Raw genomic sequence first — 20264 nt, 5'->3', positions numbered from 1 at the left:
GCATCAAAGCTCAAAATCTTCAATTCTTCAGCACTCAGCCTTTTTCATGGTCCAACTCTCACATCCATACATGACTACTGGAAAAACCAGTTTTGACTGTATGGACCTTTGCCGGAAAAGTATGTCTCTATTTTTTGAATACTGTCTAGGTTTATCATAGCTTTTCTTCCAGGGAGCAAGCATCTTTTAATTTCATGGCTACAGTCACCATCTGCAGTGATTTTGGAAAACAAGAAAGTAAAATCTGTCACTGTTTCCATTGTTTCCCCGTCTATTTGCCATGAAGTGATGAGACCAGATGTCATGATCTTAGTTTTCTGAATGCTGAATTTTAAGCCAGCTTTTTCACTCTCCTCTTTCACTTTCATCAAGAGGCTCTTTAGTTCCTCTTCATTTTCTGCCATCAGATCAGATCAGTCACTCAGTCATGTCCGACTCTTTGCGACCCCATGAATTGCAGCACACCAGGCCTCCCTGTCCATCACCAACTCCCGGACTTCACTCAGACTCACGTCCATCGAGTCAGTGATGCCATCCAGCCATCTCATCCTCCGTCATCCCCTTCTCCTCCTGCCCCCAATCCCTCCCAGCATCAGGGTCTTTTCCAATGAGTCAACTCTTCGCATGAGGTGGCCAAAGTATTGGAATTTCAGCTTTAGCATCATTTCCTCCAAAGAAATCCCAGGGCTGATCTCCTTCAGAATGGACTGGTTGGATCTCCTCACAGTCCAAGGGACTCTCAAGAGTCTTCTCCAACCCCACAGTTCAAAAGCATCAATTCTTCAGTGCTCAGCCTTCTTCACAGTCCAACTCTCACATCCATACATGACCACAGGAAAAGCCTTGACTAGATGAACCTTTGTTGGCAAAGTAATGTCTCTGCTTTTGAATATGCTATCTAGGTTGGTCCTAACTTTCCTTCCAAGGAGTAAGCGTCTTTTTAATTTCATGGCTGCAGTCACCATCTGCAGTGATTATGGAGCCCCCCAAAATAAAGTCTGCCACTGTTTCCACTGTTTCCCCATCTATTTCCCATGAAGTGACTGGACCGGATGCCATGATCTTCGTTTTCTGAATGTTGAGTTTTAAGCCAACTTTTTCACTATCCACTTTCACTTTCATCAAGAGGCTCTTTAGTTCGTCTTCACTTTCTGCCATAAGGGTGGTGTCATCTGCATATCTGAGGTTATTGATATTTCTCCCGGCAATCTTGATTCCAGTTTGTGTTTCTTCCAGTCCAGTGTTTCTCATGATGTACTCTGCATATAAGTTAATTATCTGCATATCTGAGGTTATTAATATTTCTCCTGACAATCTTGATTCCAGCTTGTGCTTCATCCAGCCTGGCATTTTGCATGATGTATTTTGCATATAAGTTAAATGAGCAGAGTGACAATATACAGCCTTGACATACTCCTTTCCCAATTTGGAACCAGTTCATTGTTCCATGTCTGGTTCTAACTGTTGCTTCTTGACCAGCATATGGGTTTCTCAGGAGGCAGATAAAGTGGTCTGGTATTCTCATCTCTTTAAGAATTTTCCACAGTTTGTTGTGATCCACACAGCCAAAGGCTTTAATGTAGTCAATGAAGCAGAAGTAGAAGTTTTTCTGGAATTCTCTTTCTTTTTCTATGATCCAATGGATGTTGGCAATTTGATCTCTGGTTCCTCTGCCTTTTCTAAATCCAGTTTGAACATCTGCAAATTCTCGGTTCACGTACTACTGAAGCCTAGCTTAGAGAATTTTGAGCATTACTTTGCTAGCATGTGAAATGAGTGCAATTGTACAGTAGTTTGCACATTTTTTAGCGTTTCCCTTCTTTGGGATTGGAATGAAAACTGACGTTTTCCAGTCCTGTGGCCATTGCTGAGTTTTCCAAATTTTCTGGCATATTGAGTGCAGCACTTTCACAGCATCATCTTTTAGGATTTGACATAGCTCAGCTGGAATTCCATCACCTCCACACCTCCACTAGCTTTGTTCATAGTGATGCTTCCTAAGGCCCACTTGACTTTGCATTCCAGGATGTCTGTCTCTAGGTGAGTGATCACACCATCATGGTTATCTGGGTCATGAAGATCTTTTTTGTATAGTTCTTCTGTGTATTCTTGCCACCTCTTCTTAATAACCCTGCTTCTGTTAGGTCTATACCATTTCTATCCTTTATTGTGCCTGTCTTTGCATGAAATGTTCCCTTGGTATCTCTGATTTTATTGAAGAGATCTCTTGTCTTTCCCATTTTATTGTTTTCCTCTATTTCTTTGCATTGATCATTTAGGAAGGCTTTCTTAGCTCTTTGCTATTCTTTGGAAATATGCATTCAGATGTGTATATCTTTCCTTTTCTCCTTTGCCTTTCACTTCTGTTCTTAGCCCTCCTCAGATAACCATTTTGCCTTTTTGCATTTTTTTTCTTGGGGATGGTTTTGATCACCACCTCCTGTACAATATTACAAACCTCTGTTATAGTTCTTCAAGCACTCTATCAGATCTAATCCCTTGAATTTATTTATTACTTCTACTGTATAATTTTAAGGGATTTAATTCAGGTTATACCTGAATGGCCTAGTCATTTTCCCTACTTTCTTCAATTTAAGTCTGAACTTTGCAATAAGTTCATGATCTAAGCCACAGTCAGCTCCCGGTCTTGTTTTTGCTGACTATGTGGAGTTTCTCCATCTTTGGCTGCAAAGAATATAATCAATCTGATTTCAGATGGTATTGACCATCTGGTGATGTCCATGTGTAGAGTCTTCTCTTGCATTGTTGGAAGAGGGTGTTTGCTATGACCAGTGCGTTCTCTTGGCAAAACTCTGTGAGTCTTTGCCCTGCCTCATTTTGTACTCCAAGGCCAGACTTTCCTGGACTCCAGGTATCTCTTGATTTCCTACTTTTGCATTCCAGTCCCCTGTGATGAAAAGGACATCTTTTTTTGGCATTAGTTCTAGAAGATCCTGTAGGTCTTCTTGGAAGTGTTCAACTTTACCTTCTTTGGCATTAGTGGTTAGGGCATAGACTTGTATTACTGTGATACTGAATGGCTTGCCTTGGAAACGAACAGAGATCATTCTGCCATTTTAGAAATTGTACCCAGTGCTCCATTTTGGACTCTTTTGTTGAGTTTGAGGGCTACTCCATTTCTTCTAAGGGATTCATTAAATGTTGCTTAGCTGATCAAACATTAATAACACCTTTTAAAAAATATTATGGGTCTTCTTTCTTCCCTGTGTAAAATTCCTGTGTTAATAACTATTTTGACAAAAGTAAAAGATTTCTGAAACAATTTCCAAAGCATTTTATTGCTGGTTTTTGTCATCTTCCCACTTTGGGGTTGGGGAAAACTTTGAAGGCTTGTGTATTTTTCTCTTTTTTTGGTACAGATTTCTTTAGTTAAGATTGGGTGTGGAATCCTTAACAATAAGATAATGTTTCACTCAATTTTTGTTGTTTAGATTCTTTTTTTTTTTTTTTCTGAACAAATACATAGTTTTATTTACATAGCTTAAGAGAACATTTCCATGAGTAAAACTGGTTTGTTGAGCCATTATTGTTTCTGAGTCTTAGGTGGAACTGACCTGAAGAAAGAGTTTAGGTAAATACATGGTTCATTAACATAGCTTAAGCATTTCCGTAAGAAAAACACATTGGTTAGCTCAAGGTTTGAGAAAAGTTCAGGTGGAACCAGGTGTCATGACAACATAGAATTTTTAAAGAAACCTTTTAATTTTGTATAGAGAAGGGAAAAAATTATATCTGACAGTTGTTTCCTCCTGTCGTTTAAGAGAGGAAAAAAAGTCTGACGCTTGGGGACCCCTAGCCTTCCTGCCTGTTACCCTGTCACCATTTTGTAGATTTCAAAGTTGTAAAATGGAAATGATGGTAAGAGATGGTTTTAGAAGCTAGGATCTTTAAACCAGAGTGTCAAGTGGGTCCTGGCTTTCCTAGCTCCAGTTAGCTCACCCTGCCCTTAATGGAGTTGTTGTGAACAGTTGTTGTGAACATTTGTCGTGAGTATCAGGAGTACATACCCGTGCCTGATCAGGATTGGGGTACAACTTTACAAACTAAACTTGTGTTCATAAGTATACTTAAATTTTTAAAGTACTTTAAACGTACTCTACTCCCAAGCCTAGAGAAGTTGCACAACAAGGAAATAAGTACATATATGAAATTAGCAAACTGTTGGATGCATCCAGACTTCATTATTTACAAAATTTTGATTCCAGTTTTTCATTTCTGCGATCTAATACGTCATTTTTGTCGCATTGCTGTTGTAGCAGGGCTTCTCTAACAGAGATGGTGTATGTTCTGTATATTCTGTCAGTTCAGAGCTTCCATTTTTCATTAAAATGAGTTCTACTTCCTGAAAGTCCTGTAGTCTTAGAATGTCTTTGTCCTTTCTGAGCAATGTGTTTGGTAGCTTTCTGATCTTCTCCACTTGCTCTGGGTTAATCCCCAGTTCATAGCAGCTTACTTGTAGTAGATTTTGGTAACTCAACTCTTGTCTATCCAGTTCAACTTCAATGAAGTCATTTTCTTTGTGGCTCTGAATTCTGACTTTAAGTACCAGCTCTGGGCAGGTGTCAGCAGGTTTGGCGTTATCACCTGGGTCAGTTGGCAACTGTTGATTTGAGTCTCCTTGTTTATGTTCACCTGAGGGCTTCTTCACATCCAGTTGGAGTTCAGCCATGAGTAAGTTCTGTAGTCTCTGTTGTTTAGATTCTTAAGCTAAAAAATACATGCAGCATACAATTGGAAATCAGATAGAATTTCTTGGCTGAATACCTGTAGGGTTCCTGAATGATTTAGTTCCTGGTTTAAAGTTTATATTCAGGTGTTATTTAGTATGTGTTTGATTTCCCATAGCTTATCATTTGTATGCTTCAGTGGGCAATTGGCTATAATTTTCACAGTCTTTACAACAAGGAAAAAAAGCATTACTTATGTAAGACAGAAGCAGAAAAGCTGGATGCAACAAGAAATAATCTTGCCTACTCTATTGCTTTCAAGCAAGTGGATGAATTAATACAATTCAAAACATTGTACGAAAGGGATAACTTTTAACCACTTTTACTTCTCAAGCAACTTTTTAAATAAAGTGACAACATTTGCCCTGAAGGCTAGAGAATTTTAGATATGGTGAAAGTGAAAGTCGCTTAGTCGTGTCCAACTCTGCGACCCCATAGATGTACAGTCCATGGAATTCTCCAGGCCAGAATACTGGAGTGGGTAGCCTTTCCCTTCTCCAGGGGATCTTCGCGACCAAGGATCAAACCCAGGTGTTCCGCATCACAGGCGGGTTCTTTACCAGCTGAGTCACAAGGGAAGCCCTTTAGATATGATAGGTCAGCATTAAGATAATTTTTTGGAGGGTGGGGGGTGGGGTAGGCAGGAGTGCCTGACCAGCTATAAGGAGCTTTATGAGGTATGGCTAGTCGCTGGGGAGAAGATAGCATATGAAGAAATATTGCTCTAGCCAATGTCTAAGATTTCAAGCTAGGAATTTTTGTTGAAAAAATAGTGTTGCTGCTCAATTTAGTTCTTCAAGGAGAGTAAAGAAGCTGTCAAATTAGCCAGAGACAGAAGAAGAGGGTCAAAATAGTTCATGCCTAAAAAGGAAAATTCAAGAAATATAAGACAGGTTCCCTACCCTCATAGACCTGATTAGCTAGGGAAACAAAACAAATATACATAGAAACCTTGTTGAACTGTGTGGTGTTAACTGCTGTAAGGTGATATTAATATAAATTTGGGAAAGCAGACAGCACATAGGCTAGAAGTATCATGGGCAGAAAGCTAGCATTTGACAGATGCCTCTTCTTCCACCAGGCTCTATATTAGATTCTTTCCACATATATTATTTCTGTATTTGTACTGAGTGAGGTTCAAGGAGGAAATGAAACTGTGAAAGGCTTGAGAGATGGTCAGCATTTGACAAGGAGAGAATTGAAGAATTATTAAGTAGTAGAGCTGAAACAAATAGGGCTTCTTGAGGATGTGGTCTACGGATAGGCTGCAGGGGGTCCATGAACTGTGTAAAATTATGCACAATTTTGTCTGTCTGTGTATCTGAAACCGTAATCACTTAGAAAGATGTTGAAGTGATTGAATCTTCCATTTCCTGAGAGAAATGTTCCACAGCTTCCTTTGGCAACATGTTCTAGTATTTAATCATTTTTAGTATTTCGTCTTACCTAAATCTTTATTTAAAAAAAAAAAAAAAGAAAGAGAAAAAGAACCGTGGTCTTTTTCCCCCCTCACTTTCGTTCTGTCTTCTAGGGCGCATGGGAAACAAATGTGGTATTCACTACTCAGAAAATAGATCTCATGAACAAGAGCTCCCAATAATTCTTCTTTCTGTTTAGGTTCTGATTTGGGGGGACTGAGAATATGATTCAGCTTTTATTTATGTGTATTTCCTTCAGGTATAATGTATTTCAGCTCTTATCAGTGGCATACCTAATATTTCTGACACCAAGAGCAGATCATTTTTAACATCTCCTCTGTAGGACAAAGTCATTTTCAGAAATAATTGTGAAATTACATGAATAGTAAGAAAAACCAGGAAAGAAACGCAGAGGCTTTTTATTAAAGTTTCAATATATTATTATACCACAAATATAACAGTATAAAAAGGGAAGAAAAGTAAAGGATTGATCCTTTTTAAGTATATTCATGTGTTTTTAAATGAGAGAAACATAAGCCTATATATTATTCTATCACAGAAATGATCATAACATTACAGTAACAAGTAAATTTTAATAAAATAAAAATTATATAAAAAGTACAATTTATGTACCCACTGACTTGTACCACTGATATTTTCTTCTTCATTCCTTAGTTTTAAAGCACAGAAGAACCTAAAAAGAAGCATAAATTTTTATTTCAAAGATATTAACAAAAGTCAGTAAAATCCATCACATATAAGCAAAAATTTTTATTTACCAAACAACAGTAGTACATGTCATAGTTAGCACTGTCTCATCCTTAAAGTTTAAACACAAATAAAAATGCTAATCAGTCATGGAAAATGAGAGAATTGAAGAATTTCAAGTTATGTTTTCTTTATCTTTAGTAATCACTGTGCTATCATTGTTTACTTCAAAATCAGTTATTGAAATGCTAAAATATGAGTGGCACAGAGCTTGCAAACTTAATTCCTAAGCATTAGGAATTTACTTTCAAAATGAGTAAGTATAGCAGAGCCATTGTGAATTGGGTATTTGATAATATAACTACAAGTTCTGTATATTAACTCCATGTAGTGCTACTTTTAAGTTTACATACATATTACTATAATTCAGCTATAATCACAATTGTTTAAAACAGACCAACACTTTTTTATTTTTCAGGGTAGAGTATTCTATTACTGTTTAGAATTACCACCTGTAATGATAATAAAAAGCAGACCTGTTTTCAGTTAGTTTTATTACTGTTTTCAAATTATCTACACGCAGTGCAACTCCTTGTTTCCTGTGCTGAAGTGGACATCTCCCCTCTCCCCTCCAGTATACCATGTATGGCATGTGTGCTAAGTTGTTTCAGTCATGTCTGACTTTTTGCACCCTAGGACCATAGCCACCAGGCTCCTCTGTCCATGGGATTCTCCAGGCAAGAATATGGAGCGGGTTGCCATGCCCAACCCAGGGATCAAACCAGTGTCTTTTATGTCTCCTGCATTGGCAGGCGGATTCTTTACCGCTAGCGCCACCTGGGAAGCACAGACTCTAGTTAAACTTAGCCTGGAGATAAAGTTGTGCTAATTTATACTTGTAATCTCCAAATAGTTTCCTTTTTTATCTTTAACAGTGCCCACTGCATATTCTCTGAAATGTAGCTTTCATTATCTCTGACCTGTGAACTTGAGGTGACCTGGTTTTTGCTCTGGAAAGAAATAACATTCTATATTATTTGAGAGACACGTATGGAATCCTTTTTTTGTGATGATTTATTTGTTCATATCATGAATTTTTGGCTTTTTTTTTATACCATTTGAGAGGAATGGGAAAGAATAGATTTATTAAAGGAGACTTAGGTTATTCATTAGTTTTGTAAATTAAATCATGTATGCCAAAAAAATACCCTATATGCACTTTTAAACTAAAAATACCAACAATCTCTTTTAAAGATCTAATTTATACATTTACACAGATGGTCATAGAAAGGGGTATTCACTAACATCTGTAAATGTTTGGGAAATGATGGATGTCTCTATTTGTACAATGTCAAAAAGAATTACTGAATGTGCAGATATAGATTAAAAAATACAAAATTTGAATATCTGAAAGGCATTCTTTTCAAGGTAGTTTTCTGAAGATCTAGACATTGAATAATTGTTTTTTGCATAAATTTCCATTTTTATAAATGCAGTAAATTCTTATTAATTTGGACAACACTAATTAGGGATTTGTGATAATTCAGGTACGGGCTAAATTGTACTTTTGTTTGGTCTAAATTTGTTCTTCAAAGATAATGCAAATGAGTATTACAAAGAAGGATGAAGCATAGAGATTTAGAATACCAATAGAACCAATTCTTCTGTGATTATGTAAGCACTTTAAGGGCACTGATTAAAATGCAAACAATGATATAATTTAAAATAATTCTTATATACTTTAACACATCACCTAAGAATCTCTGATAGCTAACAGCATTTCTTCCAAAATGTTCAACTTTTCAATTTTTTTTTACCATTCATTATGCCCTTTACCCAGATTATTCCACATTGTTGAGGTTTTTCCAAAATTATAATCATCTAGTAATACCTAATCCCATTCTCTTTTTTTAAAAGCAAATGATATTTCTATGACTTGGTTAGTATTTTCCCAGGAACTCTTTTGAGTCAAGTGTTTGAACTTACAGGGTATCTAGGTTTTATAGTTCAGACCAAACAAGCATTGTTTTGAAGGATGACTTATCCAATTTAGTTACCTGCACTGATCAAATTGAATGAATGATCCATAAGTCACTGATTTTGTGTTCTGACCTGGGGCAATCTTGATAGACAAGTGAGTGAGCCACTGTATATAAGAATTGTCTTTCCAATAATTGTGGAATTAGTCTGTTTGGAATCTGTTCATCCCACAATGAGGTGGATCAAGCAGCCAGATCCCCAAAATCATACCAACTGGTAACCCCTGCTTCAGTCCACGGTTTCTCACCATAGGCAGAAGTCAGTCAGGAATTTGAAATAAGTTCGGTTCAGTTCAGCCACTCAGTCGTGTCCAACTCTTTGCAACCCCATATACGGCAGCACACCAGGCCTCCCTGTCCAACACCAACTCCCAGAGCCTGCTAAACTCATGTCCATTGATTCGGTGATGCCATCCAACCATCTCATCCTCTGTTGTCCCCTTCTCCTCCCGCCTTCAATCTTTCCCAGCATCAGGGTCTTTACCAATGAGTCAGTTCTTCACATCAGGTGGCCAAAGGATTGTAGTTTCAGCTTCAGCATCAGTCCTTCCAATGAATATTCAGGACTGATTTCCTTTAGCTTGAACTGGCTGGATCTCCTTGCAGTCCAAGGGACTCTCAAGAGTCTTCTTCAACACCACAGTTCAAAAGCATCAACTCTTCGGCGTTCAGCTTTCTTTATAGTCCAACTCTCGCATCCATACATGACCACTGGAAAAAACCATAGCCTTGACTAGACGGACCTTTTATGGCAAAGTAATGTCTCTGCTTTTTAATATGCTATCTAGGTTGGTCATAGCTTTTCTTCTAAGAAGCAAGCGTCTTTTAATTTCATGGCTGCAGTCACCATCTGCAGTGATTTTGGAGTTCAAAAAAATAAAGTCTGTCACTGGTTCCATTGTTTCCTCATCTATTTGCCATGAAGTGGTGGGACCAGATGCCATGATCTTAATTTTCTGAATGTTCAGTTTTAACTGAAGTATGTAGGAGATACTTATTTGATTATGACCACTCCTGATACCAAAAATCTTTACTCTCTTAGTCACTTAACATTCTCAGAATTCAGGTTTCTAACCAGTATTCACCTCTTTAGTCCAGCTTTTATTACTCACCCCATTGTTGGCCAGCCTTCAGCCACAATGGCTTTCTTTCATTTTGATAAAGCTGCAAAGCTACTTCTTCACCCTTCCTTTTGGCCTAACATTAATGAAAGTTATTGTCTAGTTGTGGAAAACAATTATTATAAAATTTAATAATGTTTAAGTTGTGAGCAGTACTATAGAGAAAAGCATCCAGAAAGTTAAGATGTGACCTAATCTGGGGGATCATGGAAGGCTCCTTAAGAATATAGTATTTGGGCTGTGTTCTTCAAGGTAAATAGGGATTAACTAGGAAAAGAGATAGGATTATAGGCATGTGCAAAAAGACAGCACTATGCTTCTACTCCAGCCACACTCTCTTTCAGTCCCTCCGAGAAAAACAAAGAGCCAGCTACCAAATGAAACTAGAGGTAGGTAGGGAGTAAGACATAGAGGTCTTGAATGTGATGATTTTAGATTTTAAACCAAGAACAGTGAAAAGATGTCAAGAATTTTAAACAGAGGAATGATATGTTAAGATTTGCATTTTTTTGATGTTTGCATAATACCCTTTTTATTTTTTTATTCGTAATTATTTTATTTTATTTTTAAACTTTAAAATATTGTATTAGTTTTGCCAAATATTGAAATGAATCTGCCACAGGTATACATGTGTTCCCCATCCTGAACCCTCCTCCCTCCTCCCTCCCCATACCATCCCTCTGGGTTGTCCCAGTGCACCAGCCCCAAGCATCCAGTATCGTGCATCGAACCTGGACTGGCGACCCTAATTTGCATTTTTAAAATATCACTTTGGCCACTATGTGGAGAATAGATCATAAGTGAGCAGGAAGGGGCCTTTGGGCGATCACTAAAGAGGCCGTTGCAGTAGTCCAGATAAAAGATAATGGCAGTTGGGACCAAGGTGGTTGTCCTTGTTCAGTCACTCAGTCATGTCTAACTCTTTGCGACCCCATGGACTGCAGCATGCCAGGCTTCCCTGTCCTTCACATCTCTCGGAATTTGCTCAATCTCATGTCCATTGGGTAGGTGATGCCATCCAACCATCTCATCCTCTGTTGCCCCCTTCTCCTCTTGCCTTCAGCCTTTTCCAGCTTCAGGGTCTTTTTCTATGAGTTTGCTCTTTGCATCAGGTAGCCAAAGTATTGCAACTTCAGCTTCAGCATCAGTCCTTCCAATGAATATTCAGGACTGATTTCCTTTAGAATGGACTGGTTTGATCTCCTTGCAGTCCAAGGGACTCTCAAGAGTCTTCTCCAACACCACAGTTCAAAAGCATCAGTTCTTTGGTGCTCAGCCTTTGTTATTGTCCAACTCTTACATCCATACATGACTACTGGAAAAACCATAGCTTTGATTATATGGACTTTTGTAGGCAAAGTAATGTCTCTGGTTTTTAATATACTTCATAGGCTTGTCATTGCTTTTCTACCAAGTTGTGGCGTGATTGTATTTGACATATTAAGAATTGTCTTGATTAGACAAGTATTGAGGAGGTAAAATCTATAGGACTTAGTGATTAAACATGGAGTGGAGATAGAGTGTGACAATGAGAATGAACCCTAGGTTTGGCTCCTACAAAACATGTAGAGTGGTGCCATTAGCAGAAAAGGAATGCTAGAAGGAGTAGGTGATTTTGGCAATAAAGCAGAAACAAATGATACAAGGAGTTTGATTTTGAACTTATGTCTAAGGTGCTTTGAGATATCCAGGTGGATATGATGAATCTAGAGCTCAGGAGAGCAATCTGGACCAGAAAGGTAGAAACCAGGAAATTATTGGTGTAGATCTAGGTGCCTGGGAAAGTTGTGTGGGTAAAACTGAATGGAATTAGACAGTAAAGTTTGGAATGAGAAGACAAGAAGGCTTAAAACTGAGCTTTGGGGTATAATAACAATTGAATGACTGGACAGGGGAAGATGAGCCTGCAAATCGTTCTGAAATGTAGATGAGGGAACACCAAACAAAGAAAGAGCTAAGTCAAAAGTGCCTTCCAGAAGTGAGAGATCAGGAGGGTCATGGATCACTGGTTGATCAAGCCAGATGAGGAATAAACAATGTTCTTGGTTTAGGACTCAGGGCACTGGTGTCTTCGTGATGTCTGTTTCAGTGGATTGAGGTGGACTAGATTAGAGAAGAGAAATTGGAGATGCACCTACAATTAATTGAACAGATTTGTCTGCAAAAGGAAGCCAAAAGTTTGAAAAGCTCATGTTGAAAGTCGGTTGAGGGACAGTCTCTTCTGGGTTGGAGAGATCAGGCCTTGTTTAAAAATAAAGATTTGGTTTGGGAAGGGGGAGTCCAGTATAAATGTTAAAAAGGAGAAGGGGTGATAGACATTGAGGAAGGCAAAAGGAAACAGAATATATAGACAGAGACTTGCCTTGATAGGAGGAATAGCTCCTTCTCTATTAAAGCTCTGACTGTTGGTTTATAGAACCTCCTGAGATTTGAAATCTGTGTGTTTAGGAACCCCATTTGTCTTTGACTTGCTGTGATAAGAACCTTCTAGTTACTCTACTGTCTTTTTTTTTTTTTTTCTTTTCCTAGGTCTTAGCTGGATCAGATTGTGCTAGAACAAAAGTCCTCAATGGCTTCTCATTAGCTACCTAATTAAGTATGGTATTTGTTAGCTACCTTCCTACTATCTAGTATTTAACACCCAAATAATAAGGCACTTGTCCTTCTAATAATTTTCCATTCCTGTTCCACACACATTGCACTCAAACTGAATTATTCACATTTCCCTAAACAAAAATTGATTTTTCCATATATTTCTTTCCTTATAGCTTTATTATTAGTAGTATATATCTCTTGTCTTGGGAATTCTTTCCATTATTGAAGGCCCATTTCAAAACTCTTTCTTTTTACAAATTTTCATACCATTTTATTAAGCCCCAGGAAAAGGTATGTACACATTTTGTTGCCTGATTCCCAGAAATAGGTTTAGGAAAACAGATAATTATAATATATCCATAATGACAAATTAGGGTATGGAAAATAATTAGGAAATTTTTAAATGTCTGGTTTGATTCAATTAAAGCATTTTAAAATCATTTCTAGTTATAAAAAGAAGAAAAATAATCTTTTGAAGCATCTAATGCCTATTTTTGCATCATGAGTGACAGGACAACTTTGAAAAGCAACCTATATATCTGTAAATAAGGTACAGTTGAGATATCAATTCAGTTCACTCACTCAGTGGTGTCCGACTCTTTGAGACCTGTGGACTGCAGCAACCCAGGCTTCTCTGTCCATCACCAACTCATGAAACTTGCTCAAACTCGTCCATCAAGTCAGTGATGCCATCTAGCCATCTCATCCTCTATCGTCCCCTTCCCCTCCTGCCCTCAATCTTTCTGAGCATTGGGGTCTTTTCCAGTGAGTCAGTTCTTTGCAGCACCTGGCCAAAGTATTGGAGTTTCAGCTTCAGCATCAGTCCTTCCAATGAATATTCAGGACTGGTTTCCTTTAGAATGGACTGGCTGGATCTCCTTGCAGTCCAAGGTACTCTCAAGAGTCTTGTCCAACACCACAGTTCAAAAGCATCAATTCTTCAGTGCTCAGCTTTCTTTATAGTCCAACTGTCACATCCATACATGACTACTGGAAAAACCATAGCCTTGACTAGATGGACCTTTGTCAGCAAAGTAATGTCTCTGCTTTTTAATATGCTGTCTAGGTTGATCATAACTTTTCTTCCAAGGAGCAAGTGTCTTTTAATTTCATGGCTACAGTCACCATCTGCAGTGATTTTGGAACCCCAAAACATAAAGTTTGTCACTGTTTCCATTGTGTCCCCATATATTTGCCATAAAGTGACAGGACCAGATGCCATGATTTTAGTTTTCTGAATGTTGAGCTTTAGCCAGCTTTTTCACTCTCTTCTTTCACTTTCATCAAGAGGCTCTTTAGTCTCTCTTCACTTTCTGTCAAAAGGGTGGGGTCATCTGCATATCTGAGGTTACTGATATTTCTCCTGGCAGTCTTGATTCCAGCTTGTGCTTCATCCAGCCCAACATTTCACATGATATACTCTGCATATAAGTTAAATAAGTAGGGTGACAATATACAGGCTTGACGTACTCCTTTCCTGATTTGGAACCAGTCTGTTGTTCTATGTCCAGTTCTAACTGTTGCTTCTTGACCCACATACAGATTTCTCAGGAGGCAGGTAAGGTGGTCTGGTATTCCTATCACTTCCCACAGTTTGTTGTGATCTACACAGTCAAAGGCCTTGGTGTAGTCAATAAAGCAGAAGTAGATGTTTTTTTGGAACTCTCTTGCTTTTTTGATGATCCAACCCATGTTGGCAATTTGCTCTCTGGTTCCTCTGCCTTTTCTAAATCCAGCTTGAACATCTGGAAGTTCATGATTCATGTACTGTTGAAGCCTGGCTTGGAGAATTTTGAGTATTACTTTGCTAGCATGTGAGATGAATGCAATTGTGCGGTAGTTTGAACATTCTTTGGCATTGCCTTTCTTTGGGAATTGTAAACTAAAATGAACTGGCATGGGTGAATTTAACTCAGATGACCATTATGTCTACTACTGTGGCAGGAATCCCTTAGAAGAAATGGAGTAGCCCTCATAGTCAACAAGAGAGTCCAAAATGCAATACTTGCGTGCAGTCGCAAAAACAACAGAATGATCTTTGTTCATTTCCAAAGCAAGCCATTCAGTATCACAGTTCAGTTCAGTTCCGTTCAGTCACTCAGTCGTGTCCGACTCTTTGTGACCCTATGAATCACGGCATTCTAGGCCTCCCTGTCTGTCACCAACTCCCGGAGTTTACTCAAACTCATGTCCATCAAGTCGGTGATGCCATCCAGCCATCTCATCCTCTTGTCATCCCCTAATCCAAGTCTATTCCCCAACGACTAATGCCAAAGAAGCTGAACAATTCTTGAAGACCTACAGACCTTCTAGAACTAATACCCAAAAAAGATGTCCTTTTCATTATAGGGGACCAGAATTCAAAAGTAGGAAATCAAGAGATACCTGGAGTAACAGGCAAATTTTGCCTTGGAGTACAAAATGAAGCATGGCAAAGCCTAACAGAGTTTTGCCAAGAGAATGCACTGGTCGTAGCAAACACCCTGTTGCAACAACACAAGCGAAGACTCTACACATGGACATCACCAGATGGTCAACACTGAAATCAGATTGATTATATTCTTTGCAGCCAAAGATGGAGAAGCTCTATACAGTCAGCAAAAACAAGACCAGGAGCTGACTGTGGCTCAGATCATGAACTTCTTATTGCCAAATTCAGACTTAAATTGAAGAAAGTGGGGAAAACCACAAGACCATTCTTGTATGACCTAAATCAAATCCCCTACAATTGTACAGTGGAAGTGACAAGTAGATTCAAGGGATTAGATCTGATAGAATGACTGAAGAATTATGGACAGAGATTCTTGACTTTGCTCAAGAGGAAGTGATCAAGACCATCCCCAAGATAAAGAAATGCAAAAAGGCAAAATGGTTGTCTGAGGAGGCCTTACAAATAGCTGTGGAAAAAAGAGAAGCGAAAGGCAAAGGAAAAAAGGAAAGATATACCCATCTGAATGCAGAGTTCCAAAGAATAGCCAGGAGAGATAAGAAAGACTTCCTCAGTGATCAATGCAAAGAAATAGAGGAAAACAATAGAATGAGATAGACTAGAGATCTCTTCAAGAAAATTAATGATTCCAAGGGAACATTTCATGCAAAGATGGGCACAATGAAGGACAGAAATGGTATGGACCTACCAGAAGCAGGGTTATTAAGAAGAGGTGGCAAGAATAAACAGAAGAACTATACAAAAAAGATCTTCATGACCCAGATAACCACAGTGGTGTGATAACTCCCTTAGAGACAGACATCCTGGAATGAGAAGTCAAGTGGGGCTTAGGAAGCATCACTACGGACAAAGCTAGTGGAGGTGATGGAATTCCAGCTGAGCTATGTCAAATCCTAGAAGACGATGCTGTGAAAGTGCTGCACTCAATATACCAGCAAATTTAGAAAACTGAACAGTGGCCATAGGACTGGGAAAGGTCAGTTTTCCTCCCAATCCCAAAGAAAGGGAAGGCCAAATATCAGTTGAGATATATTATGGTTCATTCATATAATGGGGTAAATATACACACTTATTTTAAAAATTAGAAAACTTTCTAATTAATGACTTTTTAAAAAATCTCTAAGATATATTGCTAAATAGAAAAAACAAAATGCAAAACAACATATGTGGTGTGTAGGCATTTGTCTAGAAATAGAAGAAAGGAAAAATACATACATATATATTTTCTTGATAGGCATGTCAGTTATCTCTGGCAGGATACACAAAGTGACAGCAATTAATTGCTAAGTCTGAAAGGTAGACTTTTCACTGTGTAGGTTCTTTTGTTTTATACTTTGAAACTGTGTGATTATACTACTTGGATAAAAAATAGATACAATTTAAATTTAAAAAAATAAAGTAATAGCTAATTGGACAAAAATGAAATTCAGTAGAAATCATGGCTGATTCAAGTTCAAAGAATGCAGATATTCCAAAATATTGTAACTATTGATTGAAAAGAATAGAAAATCATCCTTTTAAAGCCTTTCTGATACTATATATATATATAATATTCAATTCAGAACTTTTTATTGAGTCTATACTATGTAGACAGCATATTCAAAAGCAGAGACATTACTTTGTCAACAAAGGTCCATCTAGTCAAGGCTATGGTTTTTCCAGTGGTTATGTATGGATGTGAGAGTTGGACTATAAAGAGGGCTGAGAGCAGAAGAATTGATACTTTTGAACTGTGGTGTTGGAGAAGACTCTTGAGAGTCCCTTGGACTGCAAGGAGATCCAACCAGTCCATCGTAAGGGAAATCAGTCCTTGGTGTTCATTGGAAGGACTGATGTTGAAGCTGAAACTCCAATATTTTGGCCACCTGATGCAAAGAGCTGACTCATTTGAAAAGACCCTGATGCAGGGAAAGATTGAGGGCAGGAGGAGAAGGGGATGACAGAGGATGAGATGGTTGGATGGCATCACCAACTCAATGGACATGGGTTTGGGTGGACTCCGAGAGTTGGTGATAGACAGGGAGGCCTGGTGTGCTGTGGTTCATGGGGTCGCAAAGAGTTGGATACGACTGAGTGACTGAACTGAACTGAACTGATATCATGTAATAGGTGCTTCAGAAGATTCAAAGATGAGTAAGACATGGTTCACGTTGATCTTATCATATATGAACGACTTTTGTTGTGATTCTTATTGGTGAGCAGAACTTTTAAAACAATATTGCATGACATCAAAAATGAAAGGCCACTTAGCATTCATTGATTATATTGAAATATTTTGGTATTTATCAATGAATCAAAAGTATGGGCATTTTTATTTTAGTTTTTGCTCTGGCAAACTAGTTTCTTATATGTGAGGAAGGTTGACCAGCTTAATCTGGAGTAGCAACTTCTAGCTCAATCTGATACTTTAATGTAAAAATAGCATTAACATGACTCAGGTTAGCTAAGTGACTACTAAAGATGTACAGTTTTATTATTTTCTCTTACTTGTATTTGTATGTTTTGAAAATGGTATGGTATTAATCTTAATATTTACATATTTTACTTAATTTTAAATTATAAAATGTCTACTGGGCTTTAAAAATTGGTTTAATGCTTTGGGGTAGGGGTTTTACAAAAACCTATTTTGTAAAAGAGGTTTTCAATGACTAATGCTTGCTAAATAAATAATATATGAAACATATTATAAAACATCACTAAAGCCATTCTTCAGCCAATTTTCCAAGCATAGCACTTTCAAACTTATTTTCCCACTTTTGTCTACATTAAGGATATTATATACCAAATATAAGGAAACACATTGCAAATCCAAATTTTAGATTTATTTTGTATCATTTATGTAAATTTCTTTAATATGTAAATGGAAGTAAATGTAATACCTTCTAGACTGATTAAAAATTAATGTATGGAAGCCTGGGAGCCTAATTTAAAGGACCATCAGAAGACTTGAATTAGTTAGCTGTAGAGTCACAGCTTTAATGCGGAGACTTGAATTATATTGCATTACTTATCACTGAGTAACAAAAATCACTCTTAGAAAGCACACAATGGCAATCCATTTCTCCACTGAAAGATAGCAGCACTCTCAAACCCTTTAGGAACTTGGGATGTAACTCTGAAATCACTGTAAACTCTTCTTTATATTTCAAGGTAGTAGAAAATTATTAACTAAAATGTGTCAGTTTAATATAGAATTTGAAATTAGTTTGAGAGAAGTGGATAATTTTGAGAGCTTTGGGGTAAATCACAAAATAAGATACTCAAGAATAGTAAGTAATTATTAGTAAATCCTTAATGTTTTATATCATATTATAAAGATAGAAGATGATATCCATGTATTTCATAAAAATTCTAAGATTTAGAAGTTCTAACAGATGAGGTCCTCTATGCAAAAGTCTTTGAGACAATTAGGTATTTTCATAAATTATAAATGTTCCCGTTATTACATATTCAAGATTATGTTCATATACAGAGAGCTAATTTTCTCATTTGAGTATAATAACTTATAGAATATGCTTCATCAGTATTCTGTGTGAAGTTCATGATTTACTCCCCTTATGATTTAGAAGAGAGGTTAAAGGCATATTTTCCCTGTGTTCATTTACTTCCATCTTGCCTTAGTTAAACCCTAGTGGATATTAGGAGTTGGCACACACCTTATCATTAAATTGACTCAAATGTTGACCCTCAGCCCAAAATACAAAGTAAATAAACCTTTCAAAAATTGTAAATGAATCAGAGAGGTAAGCAGCCTTATTTTCTTAGGGTAAGCATCTCAGATACTTTTTGCTTAATTCTTAACTGAATTGTGATGATGTTAAAGAAATCGTGACATTAAATAAGACTCATTTTATTATCCATTATCTATATTGAAAAAAATTACCTAAACCTATTTCCAGGGCTTCCTGGTATCTCAGACAGTAAAAAATCCACCTGCAATGCAGGAGACCTGGGTTCAATCCCTAGGTTCGGAAGATCCCATGAGAAGGAAACGGCAACCCAGTCCAGTATTATTGCCTGGAGAATCCCATGGACAGAGGAGCCTGGCAGACTACAGTCCATTGGGGTCACAAAGAGTCAGACACAACTGAGCAACTAACACTTTCATTTTCATTTAAAACCTATTTCCATTAGGTTGATGGAGGGAAAAAAATCTTTTTCAAAATACAGTCTCTACAAGTGTACCCCAGTGTTCACTGCAGCACTGTTTACAATAGCCAGGACAGGAAGCAACCTGATTCATCCATCATAAGACAAATGGATAAGAAAGCTGTGGTGCATATACACAATGGAGTATTCAGTTCAGTTCAGTTGAGTAGCACAGTCGTGTCCGATTCTTTGCGACCCCATGAACTGCAGCACGCCAGGCCTCCCTATCCATCACCAGCTCCTGGAGTTCATCCAAACTCATGTCCATCGAGTCGACAATGCCATCCAAACATCTCATCCTCTGTCGTCCCCTTCTCCTCCTGCCCCCAATCCCTACCAGCATCAGAGTCTTTTCCAATGAGTCAGCTCTTCACATGAGGTGGCCAAAGGATTGCAGTTTCAGCTTTAGCATCAGTCCTTCCAAAGAACACCCAGGACTGATCTCCTTTAGGAGGGACTGGTTGGATCTCCTTGCAGTCCAAGGGACTCTCAAGAGTCTTCTCTAACACCACAGTTCAAAAGCATCAATTCTTCAGCACTCAGCTTTCTTCATAGTCCAAGTTTCACATCCATACATGACCACTGGAAAAACCATAGGCTTGACCAGATGGACCTTTGTTGGCAAAGTAATGTCTCTGCTTTTGAATATGCTGTCTAGGTTGGTCATAACTTTCCTTCCAAGGAATAAGCGTATTTTAATTTCATGGCTGCAGTCACCATCTGCAGTGATTTTGGAGCCCCCCAAAAATAAAATCTGACACTGTTTCCACTGTTTCCCCATCTATTTCCCATGAAGTGATGGGATCAGATGCCATGACCTTCGTTTTCTGAATGTTGAGCTTTAAGCCAACTTTTTCACTCTCCTCTTTCACTTTCATCAAGAGGCTTTTGAGTTCCTCTTCACTTTCTGCCATAAGGGTGGTGTCATCTGCATATGTGAGGTTATTGATATTTCTCCTGGCAATCTTGATTCCAGCTTGTGCTTCTTCTAGCCCAGAGTTTCTCATGATGTACTCTGCATATAAGTTAAATAAGCA

General features: G+C 37.9%; 2 protein-coding genes across 5 annotated transcripts in view; one reads left to right on the top strand and one right to left on the bottom strand.

The window, feature by feature from the left end:
* Positions 1-20264, top strand: part of ZNF385B (zinc finger protein 385B) — a 159260-nt gene that overhangs the window by 90112 nt on the left and 48884 nt on the right. The window lies entirely within an intron of this gene.
* Positions 4244-4702, bottom strand: LOC102272046 (putative ANKRD40 C-terminal-like protein). Of its 2 annotated transcripts, XM_070381194.1 has the most exons (2): positions 4654-4690; positions 4244-4557 (listed from the first exon to the last, which is right to left on the bottom strand). In XM_070381194.1, the coding sequence occupies exons 1-2, from the start codon at positions 4688-4690 to the stop codon at positions 4244-4246; spliced, it is 351 nt and encodes a 116-aa protein (XP_070237295.1). The 2 variants fall into 2 exon arrangements, with proteins under 2 accessions (XP_070237295.1, XP_070237288.1); XM_070381187.1 differs by having other exon boundaries at positions 4244-4702.

Source organism: Bos mutus, chromosome 2 (assembly GCF_027580195.1).
Source record: "Bos mutus isolate GX-2022 chromosome 2, NWIPB_WYAK_1.1, whole genome shotgun sequence".
Lineage (NCBI taxonomy): Eukaryota > Metazoa > Chordata > Mammalia > Artiodactyla > Bovidae > Bos > Bos mutus.
This window is presented reverse-complemented; position numbering and strand designations above follow the sequence as displayed.

Bases quoted from the DNA above. Each gene is read 5' to 3' on its own strand.
- LOC102272046 (XM_070381187.1), bottom strand. From the start codon at position 4,690: ATGGCTGAACTCCAACTGGATGTGAAGAAGCCCTCAGGTGAACATAAA.